At 47.2% G+C, this 15,492-nt stretch overlaps 1 protein-coding gene across 1 annotated transcript; it reads left to right on the forward strand.

Moving 5' to 3' along the window:
* The first annotated feature begins 6,392 nt into the window (after positions 1-6,392).
* Positions 6,393-14,982, forward strand: LOC121859032 (protein tiptop-like). Its single transcript, XM_042355694.1, has 4 exons — positions 6,393-6,464; positions 9,127-9,253; positions 10,247-10,325; positions 10,587-14,982. The coding sequence occupies exons 1-4, from the start codon at positions 6,393-6,395 to the stop codon at positions 13,558-13,560; spliced, it is 3,252 nt and encodes a 1,083-aa protein (XP_042211628.1). The 3' UTR covers positions 13,561-14,982.
* Positions 14,983-15,492: the final 510 nt, after the last annotated feature.

The following is a 15,492-nucleotide window of genomic DNA, read 5'->3' on the forward strand; positions in this document are numbered from 1 at the left end:
CGTATTATGGCAGTGGACGATTATTTTTTCCTTAGTTTCGTACTCCCGAGAAACAGCATTGTGATGGTCGTGGCAAAATTGGTGGGATGACTTACTTAGATGACCCTACGAGTGCGGCTAATTTTTGTGCGTTTCGCCATCATTTGCTGGATAGTGCCAGGCTGGATTTTTTTTTCTTTTTTTTTTATCATTTGCTGATGAGGGTGTTTCCTCTTGCTTGTTTTTTTCTTTTTTGCTCATAATGGGATTGATAAGTCACACACAAATGTCTTTTAATATGGTATTGTAAACTGCCCTTGAACTTAGTAATCATACGACTGAACTGAGGAATCCTGTACCAATAATCTTCGTATCACTAATTCCATTATATCTTTACAACCCGGGTCAGGGATAATGAGAAAGATAGAATTAGGAAGAGGTTAGTGAAGTAGGTGGACGATGCCCGTAATGATGAGAAAGGAAGAGGAGGGGGAGGAGGAAAAGAAGGAGAAGGAAGAGCAAGAGGATAAGGAGGAAGAGGAAGATCGTGGTTCATTTGGTGAGCATTTGCCAGGTTGCGCCGGAGTTAGAGTCCCCTGGAGACCTGCTCACATTTGGCTTATTGTTAGGACGCCCGGCCCCACCTCACCTTACCGCGCTACTCCCCTTAATGAAACACCCGCGTACACACTGCCGGAGACGCTGCCGCAGCCCCACACTCATGTCTCTACTGTTCCTGCTCACCACCACACTGCTCTACCTGCTGGGGAAGGATTTGCTACACCTGGGGCTGGTGGTAATTCACCTGGGGAGTGGTGGTGGGTGTATCTGCAGGAGTGACTCTGTACTGGGAGAACAGGTGAGTCTTACATTACGTGGGTGGAGAGGGCAATACACCTGGTAGAGACTTTATACTGAGGGAGGAAGTAGGAGCTACTTAACCTGGCGGGGGGTGGGGAGGGGAAGGAGGGTTATGGTTGATTTGCTTCTGGAGTTGAGAATGCGGAGGGGTGGGAGGTGGGCCCCCGACATGGGAAAGGTCATTTGACTACTGATAAAACCACTTTACTTCTGTTGTCCATAAAGGTAAGAAACCATGATTTTTACAAACTTTAAGCTTTCTGTCGACAAACAGACATTACTCTTCTCTTAATAAACTCACTGAGACTCTAGAAAAATGAGGCTAAGGATCACGTATAAATGTGGCTACACAAATATTTATTCATTTTACCTGAGGGCTGGTGGGTGGGTGAACCCTGTAGGTTATTGTCGTCGTCAGGGGGCGGTACAAGGTGGGGGGCGGGGGGCGACTCGTCATCAATGATCCCGATTTGTCTAGCTGGGAGAGGATTGGCATCTGATGTGGCTTACTTACGAGCAGAGGTTTATAAGGAGGGGTGCGGGGCTCCTGGAGGGGCAATTTTTCCTCCTGACGTAAGTGTAAGACGCCCGGGAAGGAGGGGGAGAGCGAGCTGATTACGAGGACGGCGGAGTGTGTTGGGGGATCATTTGGCCTTTCTCCGCTTTCTCAGTGTGTCGCAGTTTTATTTTGTGGTGTCGGGATTAAGGCTGTAAGGTGTGGGCGTTTTTTGTGTGGGTGTCTTTCTTTCTTTCCATGAGTGCGGAGGGCAGGACGGCCGTAGTTCATGTTTAATGGGCGGCGGGCGGTGTGTGTCTGTACCCTCCCATTATGGCATTTTTCTCCACCACACACTCTTGTTGTCAATGAATTGTCGCCTTGTGTGGAGCGCCGAAAGGATGTTATTACATTTGTTAGAAGGTAGAAGTGGGGTGAAATTTTTTTTTACTCATTACATTTGTTGTGGAAGAAACAATCTCGTTTTACATTGGTGTGTTTGGTGTAAATGGATGAAATTACACATTTGTAGAATATAAGAGATTACAGTAATCTATTTTAACTACAGGGTAATTTATAAGTGGAGGAATCACTACCTTTTGTTGTATGTTGAAACAGAAATTGAAATTACATGTTTATTTATCCAAAAATAATATAGATATAATGTGAACAAAGACAAAATATTGACATGGCTGCGACTCTCGAGTGGTGTAGCTCTCTTGAAGGCACTTGATAATAAATACTGTACATTTATAACCTAGAATATTATCAGGATTTCAACAATTCACATGGTGTTAGTAAATAATTATTGACCTGTTATTACACATTTGCATATTGTATTTTTTTTATTATTTTTATTTGTTTTTAGGTATAAAGTTAGTGTGTACAGTAAGTTGATGAGTTAACCACAGTTCTGTCTCCCATGATGGCTTCTCACTTTGCCATCTCTACTTCATAACCTCCTCCATTCACCACCACCATCATCACTAACATCATCATTACCACGACCAACACCACCAACCCAAACCACCAACTCAACCACCAACTCCACTACCATCTTCACCACTGCTATTATCACCACCACCACAACCACTCACCACTACCATCTTCACCACCGCTATTATCATCACCACCACCCCTGAGCTTCGTGTCTCTGAGAGTTATTCCCCCTGACCTATACAAACTTAAATAATTATAATGGATTACATAAATTGTTGCCGCTGAATAATGAGAAGAACCGGGCAGAGAGAAAATCAAAGAGCGCCGCTGTTTGGACAAGTGCGAGAGTTAATTTAGCGCGATGAATAGGGTGATTCGCCAGTTGGGTGGGTGGGTCGTTAAGGGGCAGGACTTGGTTTGGTCAGGCGGGATGTGGTCCTTGTGGCTACCCCGCTACACTGCCCAATCTACCCCACGAAGAGGACTTTCCGCCTGAGTGGCTACACCTGAGGAGGATGTTCTCCTGTGGGGGGATGAGTGGGTGATGTTGATGCTGGCTGAGTGAGTGACAGGGTGGGTGAATGAGTGACGGGGTGAGTGAGTGAGTGACAGACGGGGTGGGTCTGTCTGTTTATCTTTCTCACTCACACACACACAGGAAAGCTGATGTTACCTGAACATCGGTCACAGGAAACTTACCATTTTTCCCTCACCTTCCTCACTTCCTCTTCACCAATACCATATCCTCTCCCAACATAACTCACCACCCTTCTTCTCCTCCACTAGTTCACCCTACCTCCTCCTTCTCCCCAACCTACCCTTCCTCCCTAGCCTTACCCCTCCTCATGTTCCTCTTCCCCCAACCAAACCCCTCCCTCTTTTCCCAAACTAACCCCCCTCCCTCTTCTTCCCCTCTCACTCCCCCCACCTCCAAGGACTCCATCTCACATGCAGAGACAGAAAGACAGAAGACAGACAGGGAGTCAGTACTAGCCCGCCAGTCTAGGTTTATTAATGAGCAGGTAGTCTCGATCGAAAATTAATTAGTACTGAATGATGTTTCTCTTGACCTCAGACTAGGTGGGAGATGAGAGAAAAAAATTTGAGTCGCAACGAGAAATTGATTTACGATGAACGATGCTGAGGTGGGGGTAGAGGAAGAGGGTAGGGAGGGGGAAGGTAGGGAGGGGGAAGGTAGGGAGGGGGAAGGTAGGGAGGGACGAAGGGAGGGGGGAACAGAGGAGGAGACGTTACCCTACATTAGTGTTGTTTGGCTTTTTGGCATTTTGTTTAATTAACAGTCCGAGAGGAAGGGAGGAGGAGGAGGAACCGCCTCTCTCCTCCCTCATTCCTCTCTCCCTTCCTCCCCCTCTCTCTCCCACTTCTCCATCCCTCTCCCACGTCTTCTTTTTCTCCTCATCCTCATCAAGCTGGACTCAAACTAAAAATATGTAATTACAAATTTATTCTTTAATTTTATTTTGAATTTTTTTAAATATCTTAATAATTACATTATAATTAATACCACATGAATGTTAATATTTAATACTATAGTTTCATTATTATTTTTTGAGCTTTTGTGATTATAATTCTATTATTACTTATATTAAAATAATTTGTTATAAGTTTTTTTTTATTATTATTACCGGTAGTGTTGTTTTAAGTTTTCTGTTATTATTATTGTTATTATTATTATTATTATTATTATTATTATTATTATTATTATTATTATTATTATTATTATTATCATCATCATCATCATCATCCTCTCACCACCACCACCTTTACAACATCACAATCCTTCCTGTATAAGAGAACATACAGTGTACTAGCAAGTGTTGCCAGCTCATAGGTGAACAGGTGTTGCCACCGAAGCGATTGTTGACACAGGTGAGGGTGTGTGCTGGGGCTGGTAATAGTGACCGGTGGTGTTGGAAGACGCTGGGATGAGGGAAGTATGGTGATGATGGTGAGGAAAGTATGATGATGACGGTGAGGAAAGTATGGTGATGATGGTGAGGAAAGTATGGTGATGATGGTGAGGAAAGTATGGTGATGATGGTGAGGAAAGTATGGTGATGATGGTGAGGAAAGTATGGTGATGATGTGAGGAAAGTATGGTGATGATGGTGATGATGATGATGGTGAGGAAAGTATGGTGATGATGGTGAGGAAAGTATGGTGATGATGGTGAGGGAAAAGTATGGTGATGATGGTGAGGGAAGTATGGTGATGATGGTGAAGAAAGTATGGTGATGATGGCGAGGGAAGTATGGTGATGAGGGGAGTCGTTATTGAGGTCCGATGGTGAAAGGTATGGTGATAGTGAGAGGCTTTTTATGATGATAATACTAGAGAAGATGAAACAAGGATATTGATGAAGGAAAAGAAGGGGAGAGGGACTAAGAGGAATGGGGGGAAAGAGAAAGAACAGAGAAGGCTATTATTATTATTATTACTGTTGTTGTTTTAGTAAGCTTCAACAACCGGCTACTCAAAAAAAATCATAACTTTAAAAGAAAAAATGAGAGAGGAGAGAAGAGGACAGGTAGGGAGAGAGATAACAGGGGGAGGGGGAGAGGGAGAGGGAGGGGGAGAGGGAGGGAGGGGGAGGGAGGGAGGGAGGGAGAGGAGGGACACTGTTCTCTAGGTAGAAAATCGCCTCGTCACCGCCATCATTAATAACGTTGATAATAAGATAATTATTGAGGGAGGTAAAGCGCCACTTTGTCTGAGCCACAGCGCCACACACTGCACGCCACCCACACCATTATTGATTATTTGTACAGTAACCTCCACCCTTAACCCCCCCCACCCCCACCCCCTTCCCATTTTCTATAACATACCTTCTATATCATCACTATTAAAAAAATTGTACTTTAAATTCATGATATTAATTGAGGGACTTAATATATGTTTTTGTTTACTGTTATTATTTTTTTGTTTACTTGGTCAGGTACGTCATTAATTTTTTTCTAAACTGAGGTAAAATGTTTGAAGGAATATTTTGGTTGCCTGTCCTTACTTAACTGATGGATGTTTGTCGTGTATCACGCATATTTTATTTCACGTACAGCTTAACGCCGCTAATGGCAGATTTACGGTCAGTCATAGATCTTCTCTTCATCGTAATAATTGTGTCTATTTGTATGATTATTTAATTAATTATTAATTATTTGTTTTTTAATAATTATTAGCGATGAGTTCTTCTGTTAGTCCATCGTCTGTCCGTCCGTCCGCCCTGAGATGAGTCATTTTTTGCAGTCAACGTAAAGTGTGTCAAGTGTTCTGGGGTGAGAGCGCTGCCGTCTGCACCACAACACGACACTAACTTAGAATCATCACAAATTTAGTCTAAACTTAACTCAGGTGAGATGATAGTGGGTGAGGTACTAGTGTTGTCCCACACTAGATCACGTCTAGTGTGTACAGTTACCTCAGCCTCCACCACATCTTGAAGAATCAAAGAGTGAAGAGCTTCTGTTTATTGGTAACTGAATCTGACTGCCATTACTAACCACCCACTTATTATAATATATATATATATATATATATATATATATATATATATATATATATATATATATATATATATATATATATATATATATATATATATATATATTATACATACACACCTTAAGATTTAATGGTCATTATCAACAACGTGCGTGACTTTAGGGAACAACACTAAGCTTGGCAGACTAGATTTTGTGGCGGAGTATTTTGTTGTGACGTGACCCTAAGCATGATCCTGGATGTTTGCATATGTAAATATGCAACAGTGGTATATCACGACCTGTGTTCCGACCTCCATTAATATTACGGCAGACGTCGCGCGACCACCTGCGTCCCCGGTACACTGTCAGCCCCTTCACCCATCTCCTCTCATCCACCCACCACCCCCGACCCACGTATCCGACACAGGGTTCTAGCACCGTTTTTTATGTATACTGTCGCATCCATTACGGAGCCCCTGCCTGCCTGCACCAGCCTCACCTTCCTCTCTGCCTCCCTTGCGATGGATTCGACAATTTTGTCTCCTCGTTGTTGCTACTGCCGGCAGGGCGTCAGAGTATAGCGGTTATCTTTATGTGGGGAGGGAGGTTAGCGGAGGATGAAGCGACCAGCAAACACTGGGGAGACGGGGACGCTGATGCTCCGGTGGAAGAGGACGTGGAGGCTTAGGGTACGTGGCCAACCTGTTGTGGGAGAATGAATATGAACATGGTGGTCTTGGGTAAGTGATTTGGACATAATGGTATGAGGGGTGCAAGGGGTTTGGACACCCTGGTAAGGGAGAAGAGGATTTCGACAGGTCGGTGTGTGTGTGTGGAGGGAAGGGGGGGGGAGGTACTCTTGACACTAGACTAAGGGAGGAAAGGGAGAAAAGGGAGCTCATTAAAAATAAGAAGATAATCATAGATCTAGTGTCCTGCTGTAAATTATCGGACAGCTGCTGTACTGTTCAAGTTGTTGTTCTTCCTGTGCTTGGCGAGTTGAACCCAAGTGAGACACACCCATACCTCCTTCCACCTGCCCTGTGCACAACGTTTGTTTATCTCGACACAAACTGGTTACAAATATTATATAGAGAAGAGGAGGAAACAAAGGGAAGAAAAGAGTATGTCTGCCTTACTTATGTCCTCAGGAAATAATACATTTAATGAACAGATACCAACGTAACACCGACACAAAGACAAGTCATCCCGTCTTGAAGATGAGCTACTGGAGAGCTCACTCACCTGCCCCGGCAGATGTTCCTAAGTAGTCCGCTTATCCTAGAGGACACTACCACTGCTGCGTTGGTTCTGGCTACTGTTATTACTATTGCTGATACTGCTACTGATAATATCTGTTTCGCCGTTACTACCCCTGCTTGTGTTGCTGCTACTACTGCTGTTGATAACTGCTGTTGTTGCTCCTGCTTCTGCTGCCGGAAGTTTGAAGTGAGCCGCTCTCGTTAGTGCCCAGGCCAGACCAACGAGGGCTTAATGTTCCTCTTGTTGCACGAGCCAATATTCAGATTATCAGTGGAGTGTCAGCGATGAGGCCAAGGGTCGAGTATTGCGGTCACCGAAACTGACAGACCCAGCACTGCTGACACTCCCCCCCCCCCTTTTATTTACCGTAACCATCAAACTGTAATTTATGTATAGTTATGTGTAATACAATACATGTGTTTGTGTGTATTTGTGTATATGTTGGTGCTTTTGTATGTATGTATGTATGCATGTATTTTATAAATTTATGTAGTGTGTGTGTGTGTTTGTGTGTGTGTGTCGCCAGCGAGTGATAGTTTTCAAATACTAATGTTTCTGAAGACCTTAACCACCTCGCTCCACCTCCCCCCTTCCTCCCGGTGCACCTCCCCAACAGACACACCCACCCCCATCCACACACCCATACAGACACCCACCCACACCAATATCCACCGTCCCTCCATACACGCACACACACACACACACACACACCCTACACACAGGAACGTACAGGTGTGTAACAGAGCGCCTACTGGTTGTCAATATTGGTGATAGAAACTAACTATTAATTGTCAACTTTGATAAAAAAAAACACTGCCGTTTATTGTAAAAAAGAAAAGCAGGAAAAAAATTAATTTCCCGATGGTTTCATCTCTAATTCTCCCTGAATGTGTTAAATTAGTTTTGGAGGAGGTTAGCTGTAGTGGAGGTTAGCTGTAGTGGAGGTTAGTTGTGGTGGAGGTTAGCTGCGGTGGAGGTTAGCTGCGGTGGAGGTTAGTTGCGGTGGAGGTTAGCTGTGGTGGAGGTTAGTTGTGGTGGAGTTTAGTTGTATGTTGGAGGTTAGTTGTGGTGGAGGTTAGGTGTGGTGGAGGTTAGCTGTGGTGGAGGTTAGCTGTGATGGAGGTTAGCTGTGGTGGAGATTAGCTGTGGTGGAGATAAGCTGTGATGGAGATTAGCTGTAGGAACATTAGCTGTGGAGATTATCTGTGGTGGAGAGTAGATGTGGTGGAGGTTAGCTGAGGTGGAGATTATCTGTGGAGGAAATTAGCTGTGGAGGGGGATTAGTTATGGTGGAGTTTAGCAGTAGTTGAATATTATTTTTTTTTAAATAAAAAAAACAGGTGACCGGTGTACACCTTACTTAAGCTTGTTTTTACCAAGTATGTTGTTTGTACAGTGACTTATCAACATAAATACGGGATTCAGTATAATACCTGTGCTCCTCATTAATGTGATTCAAGGTGGATTATTATTATTATTATTATTATTATTATTATTATTATTATTATTATTATAATTATTACTATTATTATTATTATTATTGTTATTGTTGTTGTTGTTGTTGTTTGTATCATTATTATTGTTATTATTCTTGCGTGGGAGTTAAGAAGGAGACGGATAGTATTAACCCTTGCCCCCGCACCAAGCTAAAGCCTAAGGTATAGACGGCAGGTAAAACAATGTGACCGGCCGGAGGAAGACAGAATGGCGGTCCGTGTTGGTAGTGAGAGCCGTGGCGACACGTAATGATGGCCAACTGTCGATGTCACGGGGGAAGCCAGGTTAATTAGTAAGCGTTAACAGTGAAAGGGTTGGTTAAGTGGCTGGCGTCCGGTGTGTTAATAGGTTTTGCCATCAGGATGACGGCTCCGTAGCGGGTCTCTCTCTCTCTCTCTCTCTCTCTCAGCATCCTGGGCTAGATTTTCCCACGCGTTGGCACATCTACTACGACACAGTAACATGTTATTTATTTTTGTGTTTATTTGTATCAGATGTGTCGCTTAATAGTTGCCACGTATGTATATATTCGTTGTCTTTGTGAGAGGATATTAATCTCTGGGGATAATTTTTTATTTATTTTTTCCTGAGGATATGATTACAGTCATTCACGGTGGTCGCAGTGAAGAGTCGTACACCATGCAGTATCTCCAGCAGATCATATACAATGCCGGTCTCCGTCATCCTAAACAAGGAGCACAGAGCCATCTAGTACACAGTTTTAAGCCGCGCGCACGCACACACGCACGCACACACACACACACACACAAGGACGGCCCAAGATGCTTCTCTTCAATATTTCGGTCAACCACATCCTGGTATAACAAGTATCTCGCCCCGGTTCAAGAGCCTCGGCGGGCCGGGTGTCTAGCGGCCTCTTCTTGAAGGTGACGATGACGAGCCGACTCGTGCTAACCTCATTTTTTCCCCGCCACGGCCGTTTTTCACTGCCCACAAAGCCAGCGGGACCCGTCCTTTGTTGACACTCGGAGCCGGTCTTTCAGGGCTTTATCGAGCTTATTACCGCGCTATAGATTAATGACACTGCGAAAAGGAGAGTTTGATCAAGGATTTACGCTAATGAAGGGCCGAGCGTACCCCTTTGGTCATCAGGTTAAGCGGCATTGTGGTCGACCAGCGGACTTGGTCGCGTCATTAGCGGTAATTGGTTTTTGGTGGTGGTGAACCTCTAATAACTTTCTAATCGTTCGGTGAGCGGAGAGACTATCATTGGGTTTCCACATTGCCACGGCGTCAGCCATGTACTGTAGGTGTCTCTGAAATCAATAATCGTTGGCCAGGACTAATAAACAATTACAAGATATGATTATCGTTCTTGAAATTGTCTCATTTACATATATTTACAGGTTGAAGACTTAGTAATTTGTTAACGTCGAAATCTGATACAGAAAAATATTGATCATTCTATAAATTTTATTATTACTGATATTAATTTTACTAAGACGGTGTTGTGTTGTATTTTTAGTGTGTAATGTCGTAATTTTTATAAAGACAATAATTGACAGACGCTACAGTTTGTACGCACACAATTTTCGGCAACGCCTTTGTATCAAATATTATATTTTTAGTGAATTCCTTTGATGTGTATTACTAATTTATTGTGTTTGAACTTGTGAGGAGAATCTCAACTTGATATTGTGTTGAGTCAAGGTACTGTGCAAGTCACTAATATTTGTTTGTTTTGTTCCAGGGGAGGAATGCGAAGGGAAGGAACCTGGCCTAGAAGGCGAGGAGGGAGACTCACTTACCTCCAGCCCCAGACACCGCCGGTGAGTACATATCGTCCACCTGTTCCTTATATGTGTACCTTTAGTAAAGTGACCTTAGTAATTGCTGTTTATAACCCATTCCTAAATTTTCGATAGCATTAACACAACAGTTTCTAGTAACTGTCTTGATCATTATTGCACCACAGCGTCAAACATGCCACTGTTTACGGGCGCTTCACACCCCTCCCCAGAGCTGTATTGTGTACACTTACCCAGTTGCTATATGTTAGGAGTCCTAACTCCTGTGTTTTCTTCCTCCAGGGACAGCGGAAGTGTGGCATCACGCGAGGGACTCTCTCCCAAGATGTCTCCTCGCCACTCGCCGCGGGAGTCCCTCAACTCCTCCCCAGCACACATGGGATCGCCTCGGGCCACGCCTCCGGCACTCCGCCCGCTGCTATCATCACCCTCATTTACACGATGCTCCGACAACGAGGCCGATATTCTCGACTTTTCTCTACGACGTTCTCCGGCCTTGACTAGGGACGACAACCTCAGCATGTCGGCCAGGTCGTCTCTAGCAGGATCGCCTCCCCCAGGTCTCCCACGCCTTGGTGACTCTCCACTGGACTTGTCGGTGCCCCGCAAGAGGGCAGCGGATGCCCTGCTGGAAGCGGCACAGGGCAAGATGCACCATGATCTTGCCAAGGGGTTAGGGGCGTGGGGTATTCCCCTGCCACCCCACCTTGCTTCTGCTATGGCTCTCAGACCAGACCTGGCACTGTGGAATGGAAAACTGAAGGGTGACAGCATCTCCACAAAGCTTCCACCGTTCCCTATGGGCGCAATTCCACACTCACCCTCAGAGGGTTCCAGAGCCTTGGAACGTATGAGTGAGTTGAGTAGGCTGGGAGGCGACAGCGGCCTGGATCTGTTCAGAGGGGGGCTGGGTGGCAGTGCTGGTCGGGCCACTGCTTGGCAGAGTCATTGGCTTAGCAAGGGTCAGGACGCCACTAAGGATGTGCTTAAGTGTGTGTGGTGCAAAGCTTCATTTAACACTTTGGCTGAACTCACGACCCACATGAAAGAGGCCAAACACTGCGGGGTTAACCTGCCACCCCCTATCCCACCGCCCTCATCCAGCGCTGCCTCAATCCACACCCACCTGCCGCCTCAGTACACGCCCACCAAGACACAAACCTCAAAACCGCCTTCTTCTTCTTCCTCAATTGCGTCAGGATCTTCATCGTCAAGTGACCTGATGTCAAGTATTAAGGAGACGATGCCGCTGCCCAGGAAGCTCGTGCGTGGTCAGGATGTATGGCTGGGCAAGGGCGCCGAGCAGACCCGACAGATCCTCAAGTGTATGTGGTGCGGCCAGAGTTTCAAGTCTTTGGCTGAAATGACCCAGCATATGCAACAAACACAACACTACACTAACATTATCTCTCAGGAGCAGATTATCTCATGGAAATCCCCCGAAGAAAAGTCTAGTAGCCAGAGTCACGTAAACGCCGTGCTCACCTGTAAGGTGTGTGACCAGGCATTTGCTTCTCTTAAAGAACTTAGTAATCACATGGTAAAGAATGCTCACTATAAGGAGCACATCATGCGGTCCATTACGGAATCAGGAGCGCGACGAAGGCAGACACGTGAGAAACGAAAGAAGTCATTACCTGTGCGCAAGCTTCTGGAACTGGAGCGAGCTCAGCAGGACTATCGTTCATCCTCCGACGTAGGGAGGGGCATGAAGGACCATTCAGGGTCAGGACGCATCTCTTGTGAAAAGTGCGGCGACAAGATAGAAACTTCGTTATTCGTGGACCATATCCGCAACTGTGTAGGCGCTTCTTCCCGTGACCTGCTCAAGTCAGCCCTGCTATCCCCCGACAGCGACTACAGCAACAAACTCGACTCTGCCCCTGAGACTGACAGTGAAGGCAAGAAGACGCCCGAGAAAACCCCTCGCGATAGTCCAAGGGAAAGAGACTTTGATAAACCAAAGGGTCGTGGTGCTTCCGAGTCTCCATCAGTCTTAAATGCCCTCGAGAAGTTGATCGAAAAGAGTTTTGACTCTGGCAAGGCAAAACCCGGAACCGGGCCTCTTGGGTCAAGCATCCTCCGTCGACTTGGTATTGATGAGAGCGCCGACTATTCCAAGCCGTTGATGGACCCTCAGCTGGTGGGGATGTACGCCACATTCTCCCGGCTACACGGTGTACCGCCTCACGGCGCGGGTGCACCTTCCACCTTCAATCTACCACCTTCATTCGGCTCAAGTGACAGAGGCGGGGGATTACGAGGCCTGGGGGATTCCATGATGAGTCCAAGTGCAGACTCTGACACACGTGACACATTCCCGCGGTCACCGTCGCGGCCTGGGTCGCGCCCCGCCTCCACGGGCTCAATAACACGGGATGGTAGCGGCAGCGAAAGGTCGCTGGAGTTGCTGCGGCCGGACAGCCACCCAACCGCTGCCACCCCCGACGATATCGCACCCACTGAGAATGGTGCTGACCATTCTGACAATGAGCATGGGAGTATTTGTGGCAGGGAGGAGGTGAAACAAGAACCTCTAGAGACAAACGGAGAAATTAGTGACCGTGAGTCTGTGTCTGCCAGGGAGGAGCTCAGAGTAAAGGAAGAGATACGGGTGAAAGAAGAATTCAAATTGAAGGAAGAAGGAGATGAAGAGGAAGAGAACGATCTCACTCACGACGTAGGGCGTGAGTCTCCGGCCGGGCGATTAATGGGGTCCCCCGCAGGCTGCAGTAGCAGGTCTGGCACTCCTCATTCTGAGGCCAGTGTCGGGGGACGCTCAGGCTCCGGCCTTGGGGCGTCTGCATTAGGCGGCCTCTCTGCTCTACTTGGAGGTGGCGGCGAAGGAATCTCTTCACATCCTCTGGCGGCGCTACAGAAGCTGTGTGACAAGACAGAGACTCAGCCTCGGCCGCCACAATCGAGCGGGGGGTCTGCTGGACCACAGACAAATCCTGGGGCGATTCTCGCTTTTTCTTGGGCGTGTAATGATGCAGTGACTGCCGACAGCATCATGAAATGCGCCTTTTGTGACACTCCCTTTATCAGTAAGGGTGCTTACCGACATCATCTGTCGAAGATGCACTTTGTGAAAGACGGTGTGATTCCCGACAACGCGGGTGGGAAGGCGAGTGGCGGAAAGCCACCTCCGACTGCTAATAAGGCGGCCACGCCCCCCGCAGCCCCCGTGGAGGAGTCACCACACTCCAAGTTCCTGAAGTACACGGAGTTGGCCAAGCAGCTGTCCAGCAAGTAGTGCAGGCCGCTGCCCCGGGGTGGCCGCCCTCCCCCACGCCCCCACCCGCGCCCGCCAAAGACCCCCAGCCCCCGCCCGCCCCGTGTACAGTGTGGCGTGGCTCGTGTGTACAGTGTAACTATTTATCCTTCGTGAGAGCTTGGTGGCCCCTGTAGTCTTGTGATACCTGGCAGCTTGGAGGCGGCGGCGGCCGGGGTCCCCTCATATCACCCGCCGCCCGGGACTGTCACTACCGGCGGGCGCTGCTCCCGTCCCCCGCCCGCAGGAAAGACACGTGCCAACAATCAAAACAACCCGCAGAGTACAAAGTGTGTGTTGTGGGCGGGCTGGGTTGTGGTCACGCCCGTAGTAGCGAGGGAGCCCGCGCCCACAGCCGGCCCTGGACCACGGGGTGCCAGGGACCTGCAGGCGGCCGCGGGAGGGCGCGGCGCCCCCTGCCCCCCGGCGCGCCCTCGCCTCACGCTGTGTATCCTCACCGCCCGCGACGATGTGATCGTCCCGGGCCGTCGCAAACTCTTAATCGCTCACACTTGCTGTCACTTTTTCACATAGTTATTAATATATAGACAATGTAAGATTAAGCTGACATGGCAATGATCAAATTGATTGTTGATAATTATTTGGAAAACATCAATGATGTATCAATATCATCCTTTTTACAATATGCTGTCTTTGACTTGCTGAAAGTGATCTCAATGCTTTTATTCCTAGTGTAAAGATGCGCCTGACCAACACAACTGATCTGCGAGGCTTGGAACCCCCAGCCTGGGTCCTGGCGTGAGCAGCGTCACCACCACCAGCCTCACCTCACCTCCTCCAACAGGCCGCCACCCTCCCTCCCGCTCACCTCCACCAGGCAACGCCCTCCCTCCACAACACTTCCCTGGCCATCCAAACATCGGTAGCTGTATTCCCGACTGACGCTATAACTGGTTTCTCAACCGCCACCATTGTGTCCTCCTAATATTGGTTTTTACTGTTGTTTAACTCAGTCATAACAACACTACAAATCACTTCTCATAACCATATGACTTTTGCTCACAATACTGTTATTATAGCTTCCCTGAAATGCAAGTCGCAGATCATAACACTACCTCACAAGTTTCCCGAAACTTTTGCACCTTAAAATCCACCACCAGCACACACTAACACGCTGTAGGCCATTTACGGTCACATCTCTCTCCAACTTGCCTCATGTGTTGTTGTACGCTGTAATCCTGCCTAGTAGCTCCACTGGTATCATGCCTAAGTCTCGATATTGTAATAAAATAATGAGCTGCCTCAGGGATTCTGGGTCTCGCTCACCATAAGACGTCATTAGCGTGCATCAGACAATTAGTTTTTTCTCTCTCCTGGATGTCAGTGCGCCAAGGTTGGTGTGTGTGTGTGTGTGTGTGTGTGTGTGTGTGTATATGTATGTATGTATGTATGTATGTATGTATGTATGTGTGTGTGTATGTATGTATGTATGTGTGTGTGTGTGTGTGTGTGTGCATGCATGTGTGTGTGTGCGTGCGTGTTTTTATAATAATAATAATAATAATAAATGTGTGTGTGTGTGTGTGTGTGTGTGTGTGTGTGTGTGCGTGCGTGCGTGCGTGCGTGTGTGTGTGTGTGTGTGTGGATCTTGGGCACGGCCGCTGGCCCTGCCGTAGGTCTGTCTGCCACGCCCCCTCCCGTCACACCCCTCTTCGCAGAAGGCGCCAGATAATTCATTCCTAATGAGATACCGCCTATCTGAAATGAGTTTCACGATTCAAGGCGTGAACCCGGCGGTTTCAAAGGCAAGCCAGCCAGATATGTTTCGCATCAATCATGGAGGCCTGTTGATCACCGAGTCGATCATTCGCAGAGGTCGGACGCTTTACTCCCGCTGTCTGCTCCCACCACGCCGGAAGTCACTAAAAGCTTGCAGCAGTCTGTACATGATGT

This window comes from Homarus americanus, unplaced genomic scaffold (genome assembly GCF_018991925.1).
Source record: "Homarus americanus isolate GMGI-L3 unplaced genomic scaffold, GMGI_Hamer_2.0 scaffold21505, whole genome shotgun sequence".
Classification (NCBI taxonomy): Eukaryota; Metazoa; Arthropoda; class Malacostraca; order Decapoda; family Nephropidae; genus Homarus; species Homarus americanus.